This window comes from Balaenoptera borealis (assembly GCF_965194805.1).
Source record: "Balaenoptera borealis genome assembly, chromosome: 3".
NCBI lineage: Eukaryota > Metazoa > Chordata > Mammalia > Artiodactyla > Balaenopteridae > Balaenoptera > Balaenoptera borealis.
Window position 1 is genome coordinate 85,276,003 of NC_138866.1, and position 21,197 is coordinate 85,297,199.

The following is a 21,197-nucleotide window of genomic DNA, read 5'->3' on the forward strand; positions in this document are numbered from 1 at the left end:
CTGCCAGACCGTCTAATTTTACCAAAAAAACAAAACCCAAAACTCTGTAAGTCAAATAAAATTCATTTTCAGGCCAGTTTGGGTGAGCCACTTTTTTTGGTGTTTTAGTCACCAACTTCATTAAAAAATACAAAACATCTGCCAGAAGATCCCCTTCCTTGGCCATGTCCAATAGCAGAGTGGACCATAGAAGCAAAGCCCTAGCAGCCGCCAGTCTCTGAGCCTGGAGAATTCTCTTCTCCTTTCACCCTTCAGTCCCATTTGGCTCCATGTGACCTGGATTTCTGGACCCTGGAACCTCACCCCACACTGAGGACCAGGTCACAGGGAAGCCAAAAGCCACTGGGTTTTCTGGGAACTTGCTTTTCACTTATTCTGCATTTATTATTTCCTTTCCTTGTGCAGAAGAAGAAAAAACCCAAGGTGGGTGTAAGAGGGTGAGTGGGCAGAAAACACGGCGTGTGTGTGTGCATGAGCATGCGTGCACTGGACTTGCCCCTCCCCCCAGCCCTCCACCTCCTTCCCTGAGCTCCTGTGGCATCTGTGGGTACACAGCAACGATAGCTAACGCTTGCCGAGCAGAGGCTACGTGCCAGGCACTCTTCTAGGTGTTTTCCATGGATTCTCTCAACCCTCACAGCAACTCTATCAGATTGGTACAGGCAGACCTCAGAGATATTGCAGGTTCAGTTCCAGACCAGCACAATAAAGCGAGTATCGGAATAGAGCAAGTCACACGAATTTTTTGGTTTCCCAGTGCATATAAAAGTTATGTGTACGCTATACTGTAGTCTTTAAAACTAAAAAAAAAAGTACATACCTTAATTAAAAATACTTTATTGCTAAAAAATGCTAATCATCATCTGAGCCTTCAGCAAGTCACAGTAGTAACATCAAAGATCACTGACTGCAGACCACCATAACAAATAACATAATAATGAAAAAGTTTGAAATATCGCAAGAATTACCAAAACGACACAGAGACACAAAGTGAGCAAATGCTGTTGGGAAAATGGCACCGATAGACTTGCTCAACGCAGGGTTGCCACAAACCTTCCATTTGTAAAAAGTGCAGTATTTGCAAAGCACAATAAAACAAGGTATGCCTGTACTACTATTATCTCCATTTTCAAAGGAAGAAAAGGTACAGGCAGATTGACTAACTTGCCCAAGACCACACAGCCAGTAAGTGGCAGAGCCAGCCCTTGGAACCAGGAGGTCTGGCTCTGCAGTCTGTGTTCTGAACCACCACGTTATATTGCCCGCTCATAAGAGGGAGGGAGAGGATGGCCCTCCAGTGAAAATGGGCCTGACATGGGGGTCCTGCAAAAACCAGAAGGAGCACCTCTTCTTTCTCAGAAATCGGTTTGGCTAAGCTAAGCAAGGCTTGATTCTTGCGGGTAATGGCAATGGGTTCTGTTCCTCAAGGGACAGTGAGAGAGTTGTGTGAGGATTTCCATGGAGAGTGAGGGCCTTGGGACGCCAGCTGCCTGCTCTGCAGACAGGACGGCTCCTTCTCCCTCCTCTATTTCCCTGCCTGCTCCCCACTCCTCCTTTTTTCTTAGCTTTCTGCGGAAGGGGTGGTGAGGACGCCCGAGGGGCTGTCACTGCCAGGGCTCTTGTTCCAGGTGAAGCCTGTTGCAAATCCCCTCCTAGACAGTGACCTCTCTGTCACTGTCATGGGCCCTGATGGACTCTGCTTGCTGTGCGTGTCCAGACAGCAAAGGGGAAAAGGGAAGAGAAGCTTCACTGGCACAGCCCCAGAGGGGCTGCTCAACGTGACTGGTTTAAAGGGGAGAAATGAGGAGAGCTACCTGGGCAGCTTCCCCTCCTGGGGTCTTAAGGAATAGTCCCTCCTGGGTGTCCTGGTTAAGACCACTTTGCTGTAAGGACACCATCACTAAAGGTGACCATGTGTGCTAAGAGCACCTCAGGGGCCTCAGATGAAAGCTTCCATCTGAGACCAAGGTCACTGTTTCCCTTGTGTGGTTTTGGAACTCGAGATTACAGCTGTAATCAACCCCATCCTTGCTCCATTCACCCCATAACTTCCCCATCGTCTTCAGGGTGGTAGTGCCTACAATAACGGTGCCCCTTTTAGAATTCTGGTTTGACCACCCAGAGTGCCATCCAGAAATGACTGACCTTTGGGCATCCTCAAGCCCACGGAGCAGTAGCCATAGGCTATCAGACAAGGTTTGGTGTTAGTGTTCCTGACAGTGTCTGGAAGGATCCATCACAGGGGTCCTCCAAGCACTGGTGCTGATGCAGACCAGAGCTGAGATTCATCAAGCACCTAAGCACCTAACACTACATATTAAGGCACTGTGCTGGGGGTAAAATATACATTGTTTTCATTACAACAGTATCTACAAGGTAGGTGCTGTTACGATTCCCCTTTTATAGATGAGGATAAAGACTCAGAAGTACTTGCCGAAGGACACACAACGAATGGAAGTGGAAGTCATATTTGTCTGCTCCAAAACCCATGTTTCTTGCCCTCAGCTCTCTGGTGCAGGCCCCTTACACTCCGTTGCCTGTGTTGCCCAGACCCACACTTGGGCCCCAAGATGTGTGCCTGGCAGGGGTGCCCCATGGCCACACCATGTCCATGGGCACACATCCCCGCCTCAGACTGTGAGCCCCACTTGCTCTGGGATTCCCTACAAGCATCGGTCACTTGAACAAGACCCTTTGCTTGGAAGGCAGAACAAGCCAAGGTATTTGGGGCCTGCTGGGAGCCAAAGCCTGGGAAGCTCTTCCCATAGGTCTGTCCATTTGTGCTGTCCCAGACGAACAGTATGGAAAGGCAAATGGGGACTCAGAGAGCGGTCAGGTTCCATTTCTGCTCTGAGTGACTCTGATTGCCCCCTTGCCCTCTGCCCTGCAGCCACCAGCCTAGCCTTTCTCCTCTGGCTTTCCCTGTGGGATGTATACACCAACCAGCACTGGCACAGCATGGCAGCTGCTCTCCACCCTTTTATATCCTCCTCACTTGCATGAGCATGTCTGGCAAATACCCCTTATATTTGTGTAGCATCTTAAATGTTTTTGCAATACAATTTTACATTCAGTATCCCATGTGATCCCCTTAAGAGCCCAATGAGAAAGGCAAAGCAGGTTTTATCATCCCCATTAATGGATGAGTAAACCGAGTCCAGAGGATATTTCTCAGATGTGAGGGGTACGGCCGGGACGCCAGCCAAGTGTTCTGACCTCACTCACTGACCATGCCATTAATCAGAGCCCTTTTTTCAATGTGTCCTCTGCCGAGTCCTAGAGGTTCCTTGGAGTTGCCTCAGTAGCTGCCATGGTGAGGTGGGGATGCTGAGGGAAAAGAGCTTCTTCATTAAGCAGAGAAGCTCTGTTTTTAATGACTTCTGGGGAAATTTAATTTGAACAGGGTTTCCATTTGAAAAAAAAAATCTAGAAAATACTTGAAAATCACTGCACTAGATCATGCTGCTTTTAGCATTCTTAGCATTTTCACGTGTACTAACTACCTTGCCTAATCCTCATAGTTCAACCACGAGGAGATAAGGAACTGAAGTCCAGAGAGACTTAGCATCCTTCCCCAAGTCACACAGCTTGTTAGTGGCAGAGATGGAGGTTGAACCGAGGTTCAGGAACTCCCGACTCTGCTCTTTCCCTCTTCACTGGACAAAGCTGGTCCAGGAGGGAGGTTGCCTCCTTGTGCCCACTCAGCCAGTAATCATCATTTCCTTCCTGCCCCCTCCCCACTTCCCTCCTCTCTCCAGCCTATCATCTTCGTTTCAGACAGAGCAAACAGCAACAAGGAGCTGGGTGTGGACCAGGAATCAGAGGAGGGCAAAGATAAAACAAGCCCTGATAAGCAAGCGAAATCCCCACAGGTGTCTGAGCATGTGCATGAATGGGGTAGCCAGCACACAACTGAGGTCTATCCTCTTGGGGTGCATGGGGGTTGGAGGGGCCACAGGGGTGGGGTGTCCCTTTAACATCTAGAGGTTTGGGTTTGTCCCACTGACCTTTTCTCTCATCAAGTTCTCCTAAAATTTGGGATGCTGCTTGGGTGAATGTCTTGGGGTTGGCTGCCACACCAAGCTGGTCCTAGGCCTGGGAAGGACAGGCTGAGCCTCCCCGCTGGGGCCCATCCAGCCAGGAAAGAAAGAGGGATGCAAAGCCTAAGACAGAAGCAGCTTGAGATGGAACAACTCCTGTTTCCTGGTGTCATTAACAATGGGGAGGATAAAGAATAGTAGTGGAAAAGGGGGATGACACCAGAAATGGAGTCCTCCAGAGCTCAGGGGACGGTGTTAGAGTGGGGAGAGGTGGTCATATAAAGCTTATAGGAGGTTAGACTAAGAGGCAAAAGTCCACAGATAAATCCAGGGCTATCTCTATCCTGTAGTGCCCATGCAACGGAGTGGGGAGGGGAGGAGGGTCCTCTGAAGATTTGGCCTTGATGACAGAGGCAGCTGGAGGTATCAGATTGGTCTGGCCCCCTCTGTCATGCTGGGGCTGGTTTGGTTGGGATGGTCAGGCTCAAAACAGTGGAGAGGGCTCTAGCTGGTGGGGATGGGGGGAGAGGACCAAGAGGGCTGTCTACATGATTGCAAAGCTAATATACCTCCTCTGGTTAGAATGTCTGAGCTGCGGGGGTATGGAGTGAAGGGTCACTTGGGCCTAGACGATTCTCACTCCAGATCACCAGGTTCAACTGAGAAAGAAGAGCATTTGCCCTGCACCCAGCTCCTGCTGCCACCTAGGGCTGTTTTAGGCACCTGGCTCCTTCAGTCCAGAAGGAACTTTCCTCTCGGGTCTGTCCATCTCCCTGGTCCTCACCAACCAGTTTTCCTTTGCGCTTCCATAGTCAGAGCCCAGCAACGCTGACCAGGAAAGTGAGGAACAGCAGCGATTCCGGAACATTTTCAGGCAGATAGCAGGCAATGTGAGTACCTCCAACCCCGACTCCCACAGACACTCCTTTCCTTGATTAATTGCTCAATTTGCCAGTTATTTCATTATGGTTCAGTAGAGGTCATTTTGGCTTTTGGTGGAAACAGGGTAGATGAGTGTAGCGCAGAAATCCACAAGTGAAGTCCTTGAGTTTTTGACCAACACACCCACTGGGTGGCTCTGAGCTGCCCACTGCAGTCTGGACAGCTGAGGCTGCGGTGTGTCTTCCTCAGAAAAGCCCCAGCTTCCCCATGACAGAATAGCCCTGACAGGGACTTTACAACCATGGACAGCTGGGATTTGTTTTGCAAAGCCTATGTTCCATCAGTTGCTGTACTCTTGAACCATGACTCTCTTCTCCCTTCCTCCTCAGGACATGGAGGTCTGTGCAGATGAGCTCAAGAATATCCTTAACAGAGTTGTGAACAAACGTGAGTGGCTCAAACTCTGTGAGAAACAGGTGGGTGGTGGGGGCAGTGTGTGTCTGGTTATCTGAAAGCAGCTCCTCACTCTTCTCCACACCTCCCAGATAAAGACCTGAAGACACAAGGCTTCACGCTGGAGTCCTGCCGTAGCATGATTGCTCTCATGGACGTATCCTTCCTGCCACCCCTTCCCAAGCCTCTGTCATCAGCCCCTGTGCAGCCTCTGGGGGCTAGGGCAACAATGAGGGGGGGGGGACCCAGTCAAGCAGAGGGGCTCAAATTCATGCCCGAGGAAAGATTTAAGGAGGCCCTGAGTTAGAACTTCCTGGCTGCTGGTCTGAAAGGGGCTGTTGGAGGAGGTACAGTTGGGAAGAACATTGGCTCCTGCTCTTAACCTCAGGCCTGGGATTCTGCCTGGGGCCCTGCCTAACGAAAGTGGTCCTTAGGAGAAAGGTTCCCTGGGTTATAGAGCAGGCATTAATTTTGACTCAGGAAGCATAGAGGCGGGTGTTAAATACCAGGACAGGGCAGATATCCTGGGCAAAGCTCTCCTATGGGGCTACCTTCCCTGCACAGCCCCCTAGAAAGCCCTCTCCCAATCCAGGGGGATTTTGCTATGTGCCCTGTAGCCCTGACTTCCTTGCTCCAGACAGACGGCTCTGGGAGACTGAACCTGCAAGAGTTCCATCACCTCTGGAAGAAGATTAAGGCCTGGCAGGTGGGATGAGAGAACGAAGGTGGGAGTGAGGAAGGGACTGATTCAGAGATTCAGTGTGGGACCTCTGTCCTCAAATTTTCTATTGCCAGAAAATTTTCAAGCACTATGACACAGACCAATCCGGCACCATCAACAGCTACGAGATGCGAAATGCAGTCAATGACGCAGGTGTGGGGAAGAAAGGGGGTGGCCAGGATGCGGACTGGAGCCGGTGGGAGCAGGAATGGGAGGGGAGGATGGGGCCGCTTGGGCCCTACTGGAGAAAGGAATGAGAAAGGGCTTCTCGTTTTCCTCTCCCAGGCCACAGAGTGACCAGGAGGCAGGGGAGATAGCAAGCAGGCCTGAGGACTCCAAGCCTACCTCCACCTCTCCTGTGCTCTCCCCAACAGGCTTCCACCTCAACAACCAGCTCTACGACATCATCACCATGCGCTATGCAGACAAGTACATGAACATCGACTTCGACAGTTTCATCTGCTGCTTCGTCAGGCTGGAGGGCATGTTCAGTAAGTGGAGAGCTACCCTTTTGCTCTCTTTGCCCCTCCTGCCCCTTCTCCTGCAGCGACAGCTGTGGTGGCGGGAATCTCCACTAACTGACCTACTGTATGACCTTGGACAAATCCCAATCTACTCTATTCAGATTGAACAAAGGTGAAGGCCCTCTTTAGGCTCAGAATGGGATGGCAAAGGGAGGGTTACTGGTGGTACTTTGCCTGGTAGATTTTTGTGCTGAAGAGCAGCACTGAGCACATGGTCCTGTTAAGAAAAGGTAGAGCAGTGGAGGCGGACTGAGCCTTTAACTGGCCTCTGGCCTGTGCGTTCTTCCACACAGGAGCTTTTAATGCATTTGACAAGGATGGTGACGGTATCATCAAACTCAACGTTCTAGAGGTAAAGCCTAATAGAAGCAGTACAATCCCCCTGTACCTTAAAACTCGAGGTAGAGGAATCCATGAGGAAGACTGGACACACTATGTGCTCCTCACTTCCCAACGGTGGTGGAGGGATGGGACGGGAAAGGAGCATAAAGGGGAGCTCACGGCTCAGCAGGATGTGGCTCATAGGGAATGTGTACTGGGGGAAGGCTCCGAAGAGTCCTCAGTTCTACAATGACTTTATGCTGGAAAATATGTACCTTCTAGGAGAGATCTGTGGGAAGGATGCAGTAAACCGCTGCTTCTCAGAAAATCTTCCCAGTGTCTGGCATGCTGGGGCTGTCCCTTTCCTCTACCCTGTTAGATCCCTAGGGCTGGGCTCTCTTTGCTTGTTTGCATTCTGATCTTGGGACTTCCTCTTTCAGTGGCTGCAGCTCACCATGTATGCCTGAACCAAGCTGGCCCCATCCAAGGCCATGCAGGATCACTCAGGATTTCAATTTCACCCAACAGAGCTAGAGCCACTTACCTCAAAGGACACAGTAGCTGCACCCCCAGACCTCCAGGCACCTCATCGGTCTTGTTCCTCCTCTACTCACTTCCTTCTCAGCCTCAGGGTATCTGTCCATCTGTCATGCCCAGCCTCACCCTTTAGTTAAGGAATGGGGAAGGGAGAACAACTCTGTCCCTGTGCCACATGGAGGCAAGTGTCTCTGTCTGCCTCAGCTAGCCACGGCCCAGTGACAGCTTTGCTTGGAGTCTGAGTGGCCTCAGCTCTGAAGCAAATACTCCCTTTAGCTTGCCCTCGGCTGTTCGCAGAAGCATTTGCCAGTGGCACTCAACACTTCCTGGTGCTAGAGCCCTCTATCACCTTTATATTCTCCCACTCATGGGACAGCAGCCCAATGAGCATTTGGTTCTGCCTGACTGTTTCAGGATGGGCCTGCTCCAGAGTAAACTAGCTCAGTGGAAGAGGGTTGGACACTTCGGGTTATCTGACTCATAAGTTTGGTTGCATTTTGAAAAAAGTTGATCTAAATAAAGGCACCTGTATAGCTGGCTTGATCGTGTTTTGTTTTCTCACATTTAGATGTCAGCCATAGCAGGGATAAGTAGCTCCAATCTTACCCATCATGTATAGAGAGCCGTAGTTTCAGAATACAGCAATGGAAAATACACACATACACAAATAAATCCTAAACCCCACTTTAATCATGCCTTTTGCTATTTCTTGAGCACAGGAATCACTCAAATACTTTCCAAGATACATGAGGAAAGGAAGGGGAATAGCTGTTGGTGTCTAGATCAAGACAAAATGGGTCACCTATAACCAGAGGGGCCAGTTACCTAAGTGTAATGGAGCAGAGATAAAGTTTTTAATCCTAGTTCCTCCATTAATATTGACCTACTGTATGACCTTGGACAAATCCTTATACGTAGCTGTCTGCCGAGCTTATCTGGACCATGATCTGTGGCATATCTACAACCATCTTTCATTTTCTACCCAATTTCCTTCTTGTTCTCTATACCAATGTGGAACAGAAGGGTTTGGCTATGAATATGCAGATAAGGTAACAAAAATAAACAATTAGTAAAAGTACTTTATTTTCCCCTTATATTTGCTTTATATCTTGCTTTACAAAGTTAGGAAGTTTGCAGCTTTATACCAAAATGTAAGAAGGCTAAGCTATTTGCTTATAAACATTTTTGCTGTCAAGTGTCATCTGATTTCATTCGTCTAACCCATATTCAATTAAAAAAAAAAAAATCAGACACCAAGGGTGCTGGCACAGCTCTAGGGCATATATTTCTCTTGAGTAGGAGAAAGATCTTCAACAGCCTTTCCTCCTTGATTCCCTCCTCCCCCAATTCAATTGGGCTACTACCTTGAATTTAGAGGAAATCTGGGAAACGTTAGTCACCATGTGACCCAGCAAGGCCACATACTTGGGGGTTGGAGGTGAGGTTAGAGGTTATTGTCTGGTAAGCAGTAGGTTTGGTTTAATCAGGATTTCACATCCACTTGTATATGGAACTCAGTATAACCCAAATCATCTCTACCACAGCTTCTAATTCTAACCATTAGACAGCTTCTCTGAAATCCTGAGGAATCTGATGATTTGGGGCAGGGATAAAATCACTGTTTTAACAATGTGGCAGGCATGGCCTTCTTAACAGTTTTAGGAGTTCTCCTTTAGGTAACAGGAACAAAATTTATAAGACAGCGTATATAAATTGCAAACCAGAGGGTACATGCTGTTTAAATCCCACTTCACAATATACTTTCATTTCCCCTCCAATGAATTCTCTTCCATAAAATATACCATACCATTCCACTAAGTTTTCTACACCTACTCCTACCAAATCATCCACATACCTAGTCACTAAAGTTGTGCACTGTATAATCTACCAAAAAAACAAAAACAAAAAACCCTTTGTTTGGCAAATAATCACTTAAATGGCAGTGATGTTGCCTATAAATTATAGATAGGTCAGGAGCTAAACACTCAACTGCTAACTCTTCTGAGGCAGAAAAAAATTCTCCACAAAAGCAGGTGTGTAATAGCAATGACGTTTTCTCAAATTCAAGTAACATCAGGTCAAGATAACTTTGTATTGTGTTTAACTGCTTTATACTGAGTAGAGCAGTATACCAAAATTTTGAACCTGATTAAAACTTCAGGATAAAACTTGAAGTGACTGATATTTCATCAGAATAAACTGCCATTAAAACCCTAGCATATGCACACAAAAGGATTTATGCTATGGTTTTCTTGTCTTCTAGCTGTTAGAAGTAAACACAAGTAATTAAAAATAACATTCTAAAAATGGCCTCCAATTCCTTATAAGAAATGAGTTGTGTTTTGTCAGGTCATGTAACAATTTCCTTCCTCAACTAAGTACTAAATATCAGAGCCAACACAAATCCCTGAGCCACTGCTCTACTCTGAGGGGGAACAGAAGGCCAGCATCAGCCAAGACATTGTAGAAGACTTAAAACAAGACTTTTGCATAACTTTCAAGACACTTAAAAGTAATAACATACAACCATAAGCAGCCAAGATGCTTATGGTGCCTTTATTTCTAAACAGATGGCTACAACAGTGCATTTAGGGCAATATACTAACCTGGTGTTAAACGAATTTTACACATTCTTGAAACAAAAACATTATTGCCACAGCTTCAAAGAAAATTCTTGTGAAATGAGGAAAAGTATTACAAGCATAGGTGCCCACGCGCATACACATGTACAAGGAACATCCACAACTGCACACATAAAGGCAGATAGACTGTGCACGATTCTATGAAAGTTAAGCTCAGATCAGTTTTTACTGATTCTATCAGCCTGTTCATACCTACAATAGTTCCCCATGACTGCCCAACACCTCACATACCCGCTTCTAGCTGTACAGAGGCTCCACCACTCTCATCTTTTCAGACATGTCCTCAGGCAGGACAGAAGGGCACCTACACAACAGAGTATGCAAGACTTCCTCGGCACACTGCCCAGCCAACGTGGAAATGTGGGTTCACTTCAGCCCAAAGGAAAATGCCAGGTTTAGCAATAAATGCAAACGTACTTTCCTGGGAATCACCATTCCCAAACCCACAGAACAGCTTAGCTTCTCTGGTCACCTGTACAGGAAATGGGGTGAGAGATGGGAATGCTTGCTCTCAGACAGAAACAGCACACACAAACTTTATGCAACAGGATCTTCTCTGTTCTCTCTCAAGTATCATGCACATCTCAATAGTGTGGTCAACACAAGAGTTCTGCCATTCATAAGGACAAAAGGAAATAGCTTATGGAGCCATTCATTACCTAGATGTAGCTCCTAGATTAGTTCTTAATGGTTTTTTTTGGATCCAGTAATAACCACTGGAGGCTTCCCTGGAAAAAAAAACACCTACTTAGTCTTACACACAATTCCAGGGGGTTTGGATACCCTCTTGAAACCTACCCATGAACCCCTGGGGAAGTCCCCCTGCCCCAGAGCCTGAGCGAAGACATGTGAGTAGAAGTGTGTGCACTAAGATGGGTGGGGATAAACCTGGATGCTCTGCACTCCTAGGAAAGAACAGGCGTCACATCTGAAGCTTGGTATGTGGCGCTGGGCTCTTCTCCCTTTTCCTCTCTCTCTCTGTAGAATCTTTCAGAGTTTTGAGAATCTAGAAACAAAAGGCTGGAAAGCAACACCTCCATGGCTTCTCTTAAGAGTCCAGAGAAAATCCAAAAACAAAGCGGTCTCATAAAGGCTTTGTTCATTTGGCTGCTCTCAATGGACAGGTAGGGTCCTTCCCTTCATCCTACTCCACCCTTCCTTCCCAGCTAGTGGGGGAGGTGAAGGCAAGACATTGGTCTTTAAGAAGCCTGCTTGAGGCCTTGAAAACTATATTCAGATGCTTTATCCTGACTCCCCCATTTGGGTACTGCGGGTGGGTGGAAAGTACCCTGTGAGCCCAGAGGAAGTATATGATGGCTACTGTCAGTCTAGGCACAGCCAGAGAATAGAAGAGTGGGGTTTGGCAATGAAGTAAATGAAAAGGTTTCAAACCCACAGCCCGCCTGGAGAGTCAGAAGCTGGAAAGAGAGATAAAGGTTATACCTCCAGTTAGAACAGCCTGCCAATGCCTGCAGTGAGTGCCCAGGTCTAACAGTGAGATTTCCAAGTAGACATTAGGTCTATGCACTGCCTTGAACTGAGCACTCTATCAAAATCTGCAGAAGTTCAATAGGAAGTACTGTCTGTAAGGACTTGTCATTACGTGATTTGCTGCCTGAGTTCCTAAAATATAATCAGCAGAGCAGTTACTCTAACTGTTAAAAACCTACTGTGTGTCCCTTTAGCATTTAAAGCCAGCTCTATCTACAAAGAGCATACTGAAACACACTGTACATAATTGTTAAGAAAGGAAACTATTTGCTTCCAATTTAAATATCCAGCTGTTACAATTAACTGATTGTAATAATTAAGGAGAAATTAAAACTGATCCTAAAAATCTAGCATTGGACAAATTTGTACTTAAAAGCCTGCCTATAGGTTTAAACCATCATAAGAACAGAAACTAAAAATCACAGACTGAAATCAATAAAATATACATATGATTAGGGTCAAACCGGGTAGCCAATTAAGATCTGTATCTTTAATAAACATCTGGAGAACACCAGTAGCATAAATTACCATATGCCATGCTGTCCCAGAAGAGTATGGTTCCTTAAAAATCTGTTTAAATCTGACAAACCTCCAGCAAGAACTTAGAAGTGTAACCTATCATCCCATAGAGCGGTCCAGACTTATGCTAGTGGTAAGCCTGGCTAGTAACCACTCTCTCCTTCCCTGATTCACTAGGGAAGGGAAGACACTGGCCTGTGTAAGGGGCTGATGTGAAATTAGTTCAACTAAAGACTTCCCAACATGGGAGGCAAAAAACTTCATGAATCAATTTTGCTGTCATCCTCAGCATGTCGTTCAATGTGTCCTGCAGCATCCTAGGAATAAAGGGAAAAGGGCCCATGAGAGAAAGGATGGTAGTAGGACAAGAGAAAGTCAAAGCCAGGGAGCTTCACAGGTACATTCTAAGATCCACACATGAAAGGCAGTTAGGACCCAGCACTCTAATTTACATGGAACTGCGCACTTAAAGATGAGTTCTTAACAAGAGCACTGTAATAAACCTCTAGGTTCAGTTACTGGACTAGAAACATGTGAAAACATTCTCTTTAGGCTCCTTCTCAAAAACTACCTATTCTTCATTTGAAACCTCATTAAGCTATCCACCAAATCCCTGGATAGTAATAAAAAGAAAAATCCCTACACTCTCCCTGTTTATTGCAATTATGAACATTCTAATAAGGCAAAAAAGGTTTACTGAACCCTGCTCTGAGCAGTCAAATGACCCCAGGTTGACCTCAAATCCCACTGATGTACCTGTTTGGATCCTTTCCTAGCAGTAAAAAAAGCATCACAGTTCTTCCAGCGACATTTCAGAGTTTGAAAGTTCGGATTTGTATGGTCAGTCAGCAAATGTTGTTTTAAATGATCTATAACGCCAAATATCAGAGAGCACCCATGCCACTGGAGAGAAACAGAATGAAAGGGTAAGTTATAGAGAGCATAGGAAACATGCAATGAGCATATTCCTCACTTGCATCCCGTAAGTAAGCCCCTATTCTTTAATTTATTCTTGGCTAGAAAATTCGACAAAGCCAGAGGCAACCAAATTAATCATCAATTTAATGGGAAACTTGAAAAGACTGGGAAGTCTTTTGACAGTGTAATATTTTGAGAAGGCAAAGCACTATTAGGCAAAGGCAGCCATTACATCATTAGATAAGGAAGCTGTTAGCAAATACTGACGGACAAGTTACATAAAATTCAATTTAAACCATACTTATGCTTTATCTTGCCATCATAAAATGAGTTTCTTAGTCCATTTATTTAAGAAAGGCAACGAGCTTTCCTGCAATACTTTAAGGGTTATTTTTAACAATTCTAAGAACTGTTGACTTGTAAACTTGAAAATACAAATGTCTGATTAAAAAAAAACTACATTTGTGGAAATACTTGTTGTAGAAAACTGCCAAGGAAGCCTGACTTTACTCACAATTTTTATTACTTGAATCAAGTCTTGTGATCACCTTTTTTTTTACTGTATTATAAATGTGGCTATGTTTCAACTGTTAGTCGGAAAGCATAAAGACTCTTTGTCTTGGCTTTTTTTCCCTACGGGCTTGTAAGAAATCCTATGATTCTCATTCTAACATGTTCATTTCTAAAAAGTAATGCAAATTTGAGTTTTTCCTCTGTAAGCACTATTCCATCACCCCAGCTTTAAAACCAGAAGGTATTTTCCTCGTTTCTCTAGGTAAGTGAAGTCTATTTGTATATTCTGGAGCCTGTTGTACTAGATTTTGCTTGTCTTCACTGAGAAGACTAAAAATCAAAGATAGTGATGTGTAAAAAGCTGAAAAGTAATTAGGCCAGAGACAAACCCAAAATCAAATTTTAAAATGGAGGGCATCCAGTTCATTTCATCAATGCTGAAAAGGAGGTCAGGGTTTAGGGAAAAAAAAAATTCAGTGCCATCAACTTTTCTCTGGTCACAACTAACTATTAGAACTGATGAAACAAATTAAGGCTTATAAGAAACAGTGTGAAAGTTTTGAGGGTTAATCACCAGCTCCCACCCAAAAATAAAAACCACTCAATTTATCCTAGTAAACTGAGGTTTAAAACTTCAAAAATGCAAATTTTTATCTGCCTATTCCTCAAAAACCAATGAGGAACAAACCAAACTATTAATACATGTAATGCCTGAGGAATGGGTAAAGTATTGTGGGCAGGTCATGAAAATAAGCACTTCCACTTTTCTTTCACACACTTCTGTACTGTTGATGTTTTTGGAGGCATGTATCAATAGAGTAATAAAACAAAATAAAAAACACAAAAGAGATAAACTCTGAGTGGATACTTAAATATACTTTATATCTAATCCTAAGATTAGACTTTTCATTACAGAAGTATGGAAGCATTTTATGTAGTTTTTAAAAAATAAGCTTATCTGTCCTACAGTGGAAGGCAAAAGTAGACGCTCAATATAAAAATGCTAAACCGATGATAATGAAGATCTATAAATTGGCCTGGGGTTGTGCAACATCTAAGTCTGGTGACAAGAACAGTTTCACTCCTTACCCAGCAGCGGTAATTCTGCATCAGATTTAGCCTCACGGCCTGAATACTGCCATCATAACAGCCAGTATAAATCTAGAGAAAAAGGTTTATCACATCAGACCAAAACAACACACAATAAAACTACTACAATCATCCTCAAAATAAGAGTCAAAAGTTACTGGTAGCAGCTACAACAACAAGAAAACATAAACCTAAACCCAAACCAGCCCCAGAGTACCATAATGGGAAAGTATCTTGTAGATCTTCTAGTCTGGACACTTTGAAGCTGTGCTCCTTAGAGAGCCACTCTTGGGATTGTGGCTGAGAGCGGAAGTGGCAGGGATCAGAGGCACCACTTATACTTTAACTGGTGTAGCTCTGGCTTCTACTGGGCATTGCATATTAGGCATCTGTATTTCATTGGAACAAAAGGTTCTACTGCTTAAAGTCTGAAAAACATCCATTCTCGTTCAACCTCAAAATTTAAAAATAAATTAAATCAAGGATTAGCAGGGTTACATGAGTTAGCTTCTACTTTTAGGTCTGCTATAACTATGCCACACTGGCCAAATCTCCTGACTCTATTCCAATGTACTGTCCAGATCATAATGTCTCTGAAAAAAGCACCACTCAATTTTATTTTATTTTTTTGGAAACATCTTAAATTTACCTTCTATTTAATGGTGGTATTATATTTTTTATTGTAATTATTTTAGCTCTTATTAAAAATGGAATATTCAACAGCATTACTGGGTTCTCAATATTATAATACCAAGAGATAGAAAGACATTCAGTAATGAGGCATATCAAAAACAGATATCATCTTTGGAAGTGACAAGTAGTAACATTATTAATAGTTTGTACAATTTTTAGTAAACACATTCAAAGGCAAATATGTGGCACGGCAAATTATACTCACCATACTTTTATGGATGGTCATACACATAATCATGTCTTTGTGTCCTCCGTATACTTGCAATCGATCATGGGACTTGGGTGGAGGGGGAAAAAAAAAAAAAAGAGAGAGAATTAAGGTTATTTATACCTTGTGTTTAACAAGCATAGTCCCTGAAGGCCTTTGAAAGGTTTAAAACTACACCTGAGGTACCAAGCTGAAGTACCAGTAGCATGTTAACAGAAACATAATCTAACAACTCCTTCTCCTCAAGGGAAGAGCTGGTAACTGGAAAAAATAAAACCAATTTCTGTGTAGTGTCAAAGTCTCAAACCTGAAATTGCACACAAAGAGAATCAGACAGGTGTTACAGACTACAGCTGCTCTCCAGAAACCATTTAATTTTTAACACATGTGAGCCTGACCAGGTATCTCAGAGTAGTGTTTCTGAAAGCGTCCTCCAAGGACCAGCTACTTCATAATTATCTATAGCACTTGTGAAGAACGCAGATTCCTGAGTTCCACCCCAGCCTTTCCATATAGAAAAATCAACACCAAATCCAAATAGACAGTCTCCCCAAGTCATTCAAGCAAAATACTGGATCTAAATTCTACCTGTAATTCATAGACACGAACAAATTTATCCAGGCAAGCAGTCACCATCACTTTTCCTAGGATATTCACCACAGTCACTGCATGATTGTGACCTTTATAGATCCGTACAAGCTCACCAGTCTGCATCAGAAGAGAGATACGAGTCACTAGACTGAACTTCAAGATTCCTTCCAACTTTTGAGATTTATAATTCTGTAATTCTAGAAGACATAATTCTGAGACTACTTGTACACACGTAGCTGTACTAATTTTAACAGATGAAGTACTCCCACAAGCATTTGTTACTTATACAAAATGTATGCACTGTACCTTTTTTTTAAATACATTTATTTATTTATTTTTGGCTGAGTTGGGGTTTTGTTGAGCGTGCAGGCTTTCTCTAGTTGTGGCGAGCGGGGGCCACACTTTGTTGCAGTGCACAGGCTTCTCATTGCAGTGGCTTCTCTTGTTGAGGAGCACTGGCTCTAGGTGTGCGGGCTTCAGTAGTTGTGGCACATGGGCTCTAGAGCACAGGCTCAGTAGCTGTGGCGCATGGGCTTAGTTGCTCCGCGACATGTGGAATCTTCCCGGGCCAGGGCTTGAACCCATGTCCCCTGCATTGGCAGGAGGATTATTTTTTTTTTTTAATTTATTTATTATTTATTTATTATTTATTTTTGGCTGTGTTGGGTCTTCATTTCTGTGCGAGGGCTTTCTCTAGTTGCGGCAAGCGGGGGCCACTCTTCATCGCGGTGCGCGGGCCTCTCACTATCGCGGCCTCTCTTGTTGCGGAGCACAGACTCCAGACGCGCAGGCTCAGTAGTTGTGGCTCACGGGCCTAGTTGCTCCGCGGCATGTGGGATCTTCCCAGACCAGGGCTCGAACCTGTGTCCCCTGCATTGGCAGGCAGATTCTTAACCACTGCGCCACCAGGGAAGCCCTGCACTGTATCCTGATGGAGAAAACCCCAAGTCACAGAAAGAGAAGGGCCACAGCTCTGTGTGTATGTATTTTATAGCTTTTGAAGTATATTCACTTTTATCATTTCACTGGATCTGGACACCAAGTCCCTGAGGCTGGATAACCCCCAGGTTTACAGACTAAGAACTGAGCTTCAAAAGCAGCCTCTATGACCTGAGCAGAGTCTCTTGGCTGTTTTTACTTGTGCTATTTTAAACTGCGTATCATATCTACTTTCTTAGAGCCTCAGATGCTCAATTTATCTCATGTTTAAATGAGGCATTCAAACTAAACCTTACATAAACTTTGAGTCTATTCCCCACTAAGAATTTTGATGAGGTCAGAATTTCTACAGTACTTAATATTATCCAAGAGCTTACGTGCAGGGATTATTATTAAGTCTTTCACTAGAAAAAGGGCTTAATTTAAATTGCAAGAGGTCTGAGGAATCCTTCAAACTTTAATCATCATTCTCCTAAAGATTTCTTTACACCAACATGGCTTACGTGAATGTTGTGGGCATGGACTGACTGATCACTGGAGCCACTGAACACAAGGTCATTCACCACCTTAAAGAAAAAAAATTCAGTTAATGAGATTCGATATAATGTTCTGAGTTTCCTTTAACTTGTAATACACATTAGCAAATTCTACTTCCCACCCTATTTTGAGATGAGCATGAACGAGGTATGAAATAAGTTTCTCAGACAAATTTTCTGAACTGAAACTTATGTGCTGCCACCAAGTACTCAGATGAATTGACAATGTACTACTGGGTTTGTTGCTTCTTCGGAATGATTACGAAGCAGCCTAGAAGGACATTCGAGTATATCTACATTCTACAATAAGATACAATTTTGCCTCTTGGTTAATATATTAAAAAACAGTATGTCCCGTGGTAATCCAGGCCTAAAGAAAAGGATCGTAGGGACTTCCCTTGTGGCGCAGTGGTTAAGAATCCGCCTGCCAATGCAGGGGACGCGGGTTCGAGCCCTGGTCCGGGAAGATCCCACATGCCGCGGAGCAACTAAGCCCGTGCGCCACAACTACTGAGCCTGCGTTCTAGAGCCCATGTGCCGCAACTACTGAAGCCCGCACACCTAGAGCCCGTGCTCCGCAACAAGAGAAGCCACTGCAATGAGAAGCCCGCGCACCGCAACAAAGAGTAGCTCCCGCTCACTGCAACTAGAGAAAGCCCGTGCGCAGCAACGAAGACCCAACACGGCCATAAATTAAATAATTAATTAAAAAAAAAAAAAAAGGATAGTAATCTGTATTCTAAATAAGGCATTAGACAACATAGGAAATTTCATTCACACCCTTCTATTTGTACCAGACAATGAACTCCTATTCTCTGCACTATACTTGCCTTCATGCAGAGAATGGTTTTGCTGTGGCCCTCCAGAGTTCTCAGGAGCAGTCCATTCCGTGCATCACGTACACTAATGGTACAGTCGTAAGACCCCACAACCAGCAGCTTTCGGGCACCTTCCTGAGCTGTGGCAAGACAGCTGACAGCCCGAGGGCCATGGCATTCAAAGATTTCAAGTCGTTTGTTGTTCTGAAAAATACACCACCATTATATGAAGTAAAAGCAACTTAGTTGGAAAAACTCAACATCAACTAACCCAAATCACTACCTTGATACAAACTCTAAATTCTAGCACCGGTAAGTTCTCATATCTACTCCCTATCCCTAATTCCCCAACCTCTGCCATTCCTATTCCAATACTCTCTGTATTCATGACTCCTTCCTTCCTGATTCTAGTGGGGACAGTCTTACATTATAAACTCATTTCTACCTTTGACCCGCACTATCCTGACCATAATTAGAATTTGGTTCTCTTTTACGCCCTCTCTCACTTCCCTTAAGTAAATGATAATGAATGATAAACCTTTTTTTCATATTTGAATACACTTTCCATGCCACAGACCCAAGAACTCTCACTGTTTTTTTGCCATCCAAAATGTATGCACTCTGTCATGGTTGTTTCCAAAACTCTCTTTGAGAACTACCTTCTTAGACAATCAGAGTCTCTCATTCTCCACCTTTCTGTTATTCTGACCTTCTTCTGACTTCTGGTTCTATGTCTATCTCTCATGACATCATTAAGTTAAACTACAGAAGCCTTTGTATCAGTCAGAGTGGCATGGTCACATCCTGAATTCCCAAACACTCCTTTACCTCAGATTTTAGACTTGCTTCCCTCATTCCCAAACCAAACTTGTTCATAAAGTTTCCTACTTCCCCAAAACTCTAAAAAGGTAGTTTAAGGTGCGTGCATGAGATAAAACTCCCAGAAACTAGGCAAGAGCAGCAGCTGGGAGCCTACAGAGCTGAGCATCAATCTCAGTCATCTTGAGATGCGGGGGAGACAGATCAATGGAGTTCAGGGCCCAGTGGTGGGAAGGCCCAGGTAAACAGCCCTGGCTTTCTGTTGAGCCCCAGAAAGCACTGCGTTCCAGGAATATGGGCAAAACAGAAAAGGCCCAGCCCCTAACAAGCCTTCAAAATTCATATCTCTGCAGAAACTCTCAAATCTCTGTCTCAAGGTCCATCTTTGCTGGGGCTTTTCAACCATTTAAAGACCATTTCAAAAAAATAAAAATAAAGACCATTCCCATTCGAATTTGTCATCATCTTGCCCCAAAACTTCTACCTACCTTTGATTAATCTCACAAAATAGACGAGAACTGGGTAATTATCAAGTTTTATCCTTTAAAATATTTTAAATCTATTCTGTCTTCATTTCTATTGCCCTAACCAAATCTAATCTAGGTTGTTAGCACTTTGCATTTAGAATGCAAAAACCTTTACTAATTACCCTTCTGTGATCTACTCATATCTAGTGAACCAAATAATCTGACACTTGATTATATATGTGCTAGTTTCTTCTAACTTGATTTTAAGCTTCTTAAAGGCAGAAACCATGACGTATTTTATTGAATTCCTTATAAGTAGTTCCAGCTAGCTGGTAGAAAGAGAGATAGTAGGTACTAACTAAACATATGATACTGTAATAAGGCATAACACAGTAACATTCTAACACACTGTTAAAAGATGACCAGATGGCCTCGGGATAGAATGCTACAACTAACTAGTAACCAAACCTATCACTTCTACCTCCAATTACATCTTTTATCCATTCTCTTCTCTTCACCTTAGTCTAATCTTTCATGTCAGCCGCCATAACAAAGCCTCCTAAATGGTCTCCAAGCTTCTACTAGTACCAGTATTTTCCATCCTGTTCAACTCCAGAGTGACATTTTCTAAAATACAAATTAGATCATGTCTCTCTTACTTTAAAGCTTACAAGTCCAACTACATTAACAAAGCACACAGGGCCATCAAGAACTGTTCCGTATTCATTTCCTAAGCCTTATCCTGAGACCTAGCATGTAATAGTGCTCCATAAAGGTTTGCTCAACAAATGGATTTATAGTTGGGTCAGGAAAGAATGAGGCCCACAGGAATGAAGGCAAACCTTGACTTAGTTCAAGTCAAGAACAAGCTACCCTCATGAAACTATAAATCAGTTCCAAACCACATCAATGTCATACTCAAAGGAATTTAAGCTCATTTCATGGTATCATTCTTAAAATGAGACAGACTAGTTTAACCTATGACTCATTATTTGGCCCCAAATCATCAGGCCTGGTTTAATTTAGTAGAGTTACACTTTGGTCCTGGCACACTCGGGCCTGAGCAGACAGAATGCAGCATCTTGTTTCACTTACAACAGAAGATAAATTTTTGAGTAGCGGCTAATTCTGTTGCTTTCTCAAACACACACAAAAACAGGAAAACGTCTGCCTTCAACTTCTTCCCACACACACTCACACCATTTTCAAGCGGCATGGGAATTCAGTCTTCTCTCCCCAACCACTAACCTTTATGTTGAAGGTGACCACAGTGCCATTTGCCAGTCCTGCATAGAGAATTCGCCACCTACTGTGGAGGCAGAGAACCCGGTCTTCCAGCTGTAACTGCTCCACACACTCTCGAGTCTGATAAAAGCACACAACACCTGATCAGCAGAGGTTAAAGGCAAATAAGATGTGAAAACAGTCCTCCTGAGAACAGAGTGTAAAATGATTTTTTATGAGGAAGAAAATGTA

At 43.9% G+C, this 21,197-nt stretch overlaps 2 protein-coding genes across 7 annotated transcripts in view; one reads left to right on the plus strand and one right to left on the minus strand.

Annotated features, from left to right (window-relative positions):
* The window catches only part of CAPN3 (calpain 3), a 52,251-nt gene extending 44,235 nt beyond the window's left edge, over positions 1–8,016 (plus strand). Inside the window, exons 15-24 of one of the 4 annotated variants that reach the window (XM_082388756.1) lie at positions 406–423; positions 3,759–3,872; positions 4,853–4,930; positions 5,312–5,369; positions 5,468–5,532; positions 6,013–6,081; positions 6,171–6,249; positions 6,471–6,587; positions 6,914–6,972; positions 7,382–8,016. In XM_082388756.1, coding sequence (XP_082244882.1) covers positions 406–423; positions 3,759–3,872; positions 4,853–4,930; positions 5,312–5,369; positions 5,468–5,532; positions 6,013–6,081; positions 6,171–6,249; positions 6,471–6,587; positions 6,914–6,972; positions 7,382–7,408 — 684 coding nt within the window. In that variant the 3' untranslated portion in view covers positions 7,409–8,016. The remainder of the gene's footprint in view (positions 1–405; positions 424–3,758; positions 3,873–4,852; positions 4,931–5,311; positions 5,370–5,467; positions 5,533–6,012; positions 6,082–6,170; positions 6,250–6,470; positions 6,588–6,913; positions 6,973–7,381) is intronic. The other 3 variants (XM_082388758.1, XM_082388757.1, XM_082388759.1) reach the window with 3 other exon arrangements.
* A 523-nt stretch (positions 8,017–8,539) lies between these two features.
* The window catches only part of ZNF106 (zinc finger protein 106), a 61,637-nt gene continuing 48,979 nt past the window's right edge, over positions 8,540–21,197 (minus strand). For all 3 annotated transcript variants that reach the window (XM_082388696.1, XM_082388693.1, XM_082388694.1), the window contains 8 exons: positions 20,970–21,086; positions 18,448–18,639; positions 17,585–17,647; positions 16,140–16,259; positions 15,549–15,620; positions 14,651–14,722; positions 12,887–13,033; positions 8,540–12,447 (listed from right to left, as the gene is read on the minus strand). In XM_082388696.1, coding sequence (XP_082244822.1) covers positions 12,391–12,447; positions 12,887–13,033; positions 14,651–14,722; positions 15,549–15,620; positions 16,140–16,259; positions 17,585–17,647; positions 18,448–18,639; positions 20,970–21,086 — 840 coding nt within the window. In that variant the 3' untranslated portion in view covers positions 8,540–12,390. The remainder of the gene's footprint in view (positions 12,448–12,886; positions 13,034–14,650; positions 14,723–15,548; positions 15,621–16,139; positions 16,260–17,584; positions 17,648–18,447; positions 18,640–20,969; positions 21,087–21,197) is intronic.